The sequence below is a fragment of the Dictyostelium discoideum genome (genome assembly GCF_000004695.1).
Source record: "Dictyostelium discoideum AX4 chromosome 2 chromosome, whole genome shotgun sequence".
Taxonomy (NCBI): domain Eukaryota; phylum Evosea; class Eumycetozoa; order Dictyosteliales; family Dictyosteliaceae; genus Dictyostelium; species Dictyostelium discoideum.
The window spans coordinates 5,679,806-5,684,805 of NC_007088.5; the positions used below are offsets into that span (position 1 = coordinate 5,679,806).

The window sequence follows — 5,000 nt, forward strand, 5'->3', positions numbered from 1 at the left end:
TGCTAAAAAAAAAAAAAAAATGAATAAATAAATAAATGAATGAATGAATGAATGAATGAATGAATGAAAAATGTTAGTTGATGTTTTTGTTTTAAAGAGGGGAGGTGGGAGTGGGGTGAAGATGTGTTTTTTTTTTTATTTTTCCTTTTCCTTTTTTTCCTTTTATAGGAAAGAATAAAATGAATGAATGAATAAATATGGGAAAAATGAATGAATGAAAAAGACGAACGAGAATTTTGAAAGAATATAAAGTGTGTGTGTGTGAAATAAAGTGAATGTATATTTTTTTTTTTTAAAAAAAAAATCTATTAAAAAATCTTTACATTTTCTTTTGTACTTCAATTAATTTTTGTTTCTTTTCATATTCTTTAATGATTTTAATTTTTTCGTTTTGGAAAATTCTACCTTTTTCTGAAGTGAATTCTTGAGTGGCTTTTGTTTTAATTTCATTGGCTTTATCTTGTGCTTCTTGTAAAATGAAATTTTTCATTTGGTCAAGTTGAGCGTTTACTTGAGTGTCATCCATTTTATATTCGTGTGTATGTAATATATAAGTTTACAAAAAAAAAAAAAAATTATTAAACAAAAATTAAAAAAAGAAAATAATAAAACTTTTTAATAAAAAAAAAAAAAAAAAAAAAAAATTTTTTGATTTTTTTTAAAAAAAAAAAAAAAATTTAAAAAAAAAAAAAATAAAAAAAAATTTCGATTGCCTGGTAAAAAAACTGGGCTATTAATCTTTTTATATACCAGTGTGTAAAAAAAAAAAAAAAAAAATTCAAATTAAAAAAAAAAAAAAAAAAAAAAAAAATTTAAAAACCTATGAAACTTAAATAGCAATAAATCTTCTGGTCAAAACAATGTTTTTTTTTTTTGTTTAGAGGGTAAATTAATAAAAAAAACTCGTTTTAAAAAATAAAAATAAAAATAAAAATAAAAATAAAAATAAAAAATAAAAAAAAAAAAAAATAAAAAAAAAAAAATAAAAAATTAATTACTGTCAATTTAATTCAATATGATCTCAACAAAAAAGAAATTTAAATAATCCATTTTTTTTTTTTTTTTGTTGTAAAAAATATAAATATAACTTATTTATTTCAATCCAAAGGATTTACCAGAGAATTTAATTAAGGAAAATAAATAAATAAAAAAAAAAAATAAAAAAAAAAAAAAAACCTTTTGATAATATAATAATATATCCTTCAAAGTTTTATAAATAAATAAATTTAATAAACTAAGGGACATAAGTTTAACAAATGGATAAAAAAAAAAAAAAAATAAAAAAAAAAAAAAATAATAAAAATAACAATGAAATAAAGAATAAAATAAAAATTAAAATAATGGCTTGATTCAGGTGAAAAGCACTAAATTATAATTTGATTTTTGAATTTTTCAAAAGATCTACTCTTTTTTTTTTTTTTTTTGTTATTATTTTTTTATTTATCCTTTCTTTGAAAGATAGGAAAAATGCACTTGAAATCTAACAGACATTGTTTTGGAATTTCAATATTTAATTAAAATTAAAAAAATAAAAAAAAAAAATTTTAAATTTTAAATTTTAATATTTTTTTATTTTTTTATTTTTTTTTTTTTAGGTGTGTTGTTTTTTAAGATCTAAAAAAATAAAAAATAAAAAATAAAAAATAAAATAAAAAACAAAAAACAATTAATTTTATTTATTTAACTTTTTTTTTTTTTTCTCAAACATAAGATATTTTTTATTTTTTTTTATTTTTTATTTTTTTAATTTTCCAAAGACTTCTTTTTTTTTTTTATTTTTTGTTTACAAAAATTTCGCTTCTCACATTTTTCATCCCTTTTTTTTTTTTTAAAAAAAAAAAATAAATAAAGTTGTACACAACTCAATACACACACATATATATTAATATATTAATATATACCACACACACTATAAAAAATGGATCAAAGATTTAATGATAGCGCATTGGAGCATTATTTAAATAGAAGTGGTGATTATTCAAATGATTCAGGTGAAGAAAGAGAAGAAGAGGAAGAAGAAGAGGAAGATAGAATAATAACTACAACAACTACAACAACTACAAATACATCATCATCACCACCATCATCATCATCATCACCACCACCACTACCACCACTACCTCCATATGAAATTAATTATGATTTTGTAGAGAATGCAGAAGAAGAAGAATATATACAAAGACAAGTTCAAAGTGAATCAATTAGACAAGAGAATAAAAGAGAAGAGATGGAAAATCTTTATTATTCAATTCATAATAATATATTTTCAAATATTTATGCTGGTGGTGAATTAACAGCAAAACAACAAGCATATATTCAAAAACATCAAGATATTATCTCTGATTTACCTTATGAAGTATTATGTAAAATTTTATCATTTTTAGATGTAAATACTTTAATTTCAACATCACTAGTTTCAAATTTATTTAATAAAATTTCAAATTCAAATGAAATTTGTAATGTATCATCATTCATCATTCACCATTCATCATCTTTTTATTTATAATTTACTAATTATTATTATTATTATTATTATTATTATTATTATTATTATTATTATTATTATTATTATTATTATTATTATTATTATTATTATTATTATTATTATTTTTAGGGAAACCAAAATGTAAAACATTTAATATTGAAGATAGTGAATATATGTTAAAAAAAGCAACTATTTATACATCAAGTCCAAAACAAACATCAATTAATAATGTGGTAATTAATGAAAATAATGAAACAATTCAACAATCACCAATATTTTCAAATACAACAGTATATGATTTAAAATCATCATTTATGACTGCCCATACATCAAGATTCTATACTGATGATTTAGAACCATATTATGATAATGTTGAACAATATAGCAATGGTGACGATGAATATGATGATGAAGAGTATGATGATGATGATGATGATGATGATGATGAAGAATTAAAAATTGAAAATGGATGGAAAAAATTATATATTGAATTAGGTTCAATTAAATTATATGGTACATATGATTTAATAGTTAAGGGTATGGAGTCATCGACATGTGATAGTCCAAGTCAAACAATTGAAAATACCTTAAGTAACGGACACGCATTCTGGAGTTCCAAAGGATCATTGACAAGTCAAGGTAACGAATATTTAATATACAAATTGGAACAACCAATTTGTATTGTGTCATCGGTGGTGTTAAGTGCATATCGTGCTTTGTTTCAGTCTGGGTTCCCAACTTATTCACCAAAAGGTGTTATTATAAGTGTTGGCTTCTCAATGGACCAATATCATTACAAGTCTGAATTATTCCCATGTGAACAAACTGATTCACCACAAACTTTCAAATTGGAGCCTTCATTAGTCCTAGGTGGGTACATTAGGTTAGATCTAATTGGTAAATATCAAACTCAGTCAAGTGATAGACAGTATTATCATGCAATTAATCAAATTCAAGTAGAGGGTGTACCAATTGGTTCATTAGAAAGTAAACCAAATCTATCATTATCAATGCTACAATTTTATTCAAAATTTAAATCACTTTCAACTTTAATTCATTATAATAATAATAATATTAATCATCCACCAAATATTGATAATTCAATTTTGACAACCACTACTACCACCACAACTACCACTACTACGAGTACTAGTACTAGTACTACAGGTAAAGATGAATTTACATATAAAGAAATTTTATCAAAACTTCGTAGTTATATGGCACCTAAATTGGATAAAGCACGTATAAAGAAACAGAATATTTATAATGTTATAAGTGATATTGTTGAAGGTCGTTTTGAACAAGCTATTGATACAATTTTTAAGAATGATTTAAGAAGTAAGAAAATATTTAATATTTGTGTTCAATCAAGTAATGATAATGTAATTAATAAATATTTTTGAAAGTTTATTAGTTAGTGGTAAAAGATTCTCAACTGATGAAACTTTGTTTTTGGCAAATCAAGCTTGTTTAGATGGAAATATCACCATTTTCACTAGACTACTACTAACAAGTAGAATATCACCTTCACCTGATTTAGGTGATTTAATGCTATCAAATGGTTATGCATTGATTGCAGCTGAAATATTTAGTCAATGTCAAATTCTAGATAGAGCAATTCAATGTCTTTTCATTGCTGGTTGTCATGAAGAAGCTTTATTGTATACTAGAAACTATACAAATGATAATCCATTAGATATAGTTTATCTTATAAAATTATTTAGACAATATTCCTTATATCAAGGTTGTCATTTTACAATTATATTTTTAGAATTTTATAATTCAATTAGAAATGAATTAGAAAATAGAAGAAGAGGAAGAAATAATAATAATAATAATAATAATAATAATAATAATAATAATAATAATAATAATAATAATAATAATAATAATAATAATAATAATAATGGTGGTGGTTTTGATGAAGATGATCAAGGTGGTAGATTTATAAATAATATGACAATTGAAGCTGATACTATTGGTCAAGTTTTTGATATTAATAATATTTCAGATTCAAATGATATCACTACTTTATTAACAGAATTAAAGAAACTTTTTAAAACTCTAAAAAAAGAATCACCAATTAGAACTCCAACTCAAACATTTTCAAGATTATCAAATTTCTTTTCATCTTTTCAAACAATTAGAGTAAATAGAACAGAGTAATAATATTAATAAAATAAAATAAAATAAAAATAAAAATTAATTAATTATTTATTTATTCATTGAATAAATAAATTAAAAAAAAAAAAAAAAAAAAAAAAAAAAAAAAATTTGTTATGGTGAAATTACTTTTACTTTTTAAAATTAAAATTTTATATTTTTGTCCAATTAAAATAATAATAATTCTATTTTGGTGGAATGTGGTTGTTTTTTTTTTCCCCAAAACTATATAGGTAATGATTTAGTAAAAAAAAATGGATTACTAAAAAAAATCTTTATTCGATTGTTCCATTTTGGAATTCTTTTTTTTTTTTTTTAAATAAATTAATTTTTTTAATTTTTTTTTTTTTTT

General features: G+C 21.0%; 2 protein-coding genes across 2 annotated transcripts in view; one reads left to right on the forward strand and one right to left on the reverse strand.

Moving 5' to 3' along the window:
- The window catches only part of vatE (vacuolar H+-ATPase E subunit), a gene marked incomplete at both ends in the record, with an annotated part of 1,023 nt that extends 497 nt beyond the window's left edge, over positions 1–526 (reverse strand). Inside the window, 2 exons of the mRNA XM_638381.1 lie at positions 1–2; positions 324–526. The exon at positions 1–2 is cut by the window's left edge and continues 497 nt beyond it. Coding sequence (XP_643473.1) covers positions 1–2; positions 324–526 — 205 coding nt within the window. The remainder of the gene's footprint in view (positions 3–323) is intronic.
- Positions 527–1,918: 1,392 nt separating this feature from the next.
- Positions 1,919–4,651, forward strand: DDB_G0275777 (hypothetical protein; the record flags this gene model as incomplete). The annotated part of the gene is made up of 3 exons (XM_638382.1): positions 1,919–2,456; positions 2,615–3,856; positions 3,900–4,651. 3 exons carry the CDS (start codon positions 1,919–1,921, stop codon positions 4,649–4,651), a joined length of 2,532 nt encoding a protein of 843 aa, XP_643474.1.
- Positions 4,652–5,000: the final 349 nt, after the last annotated feature.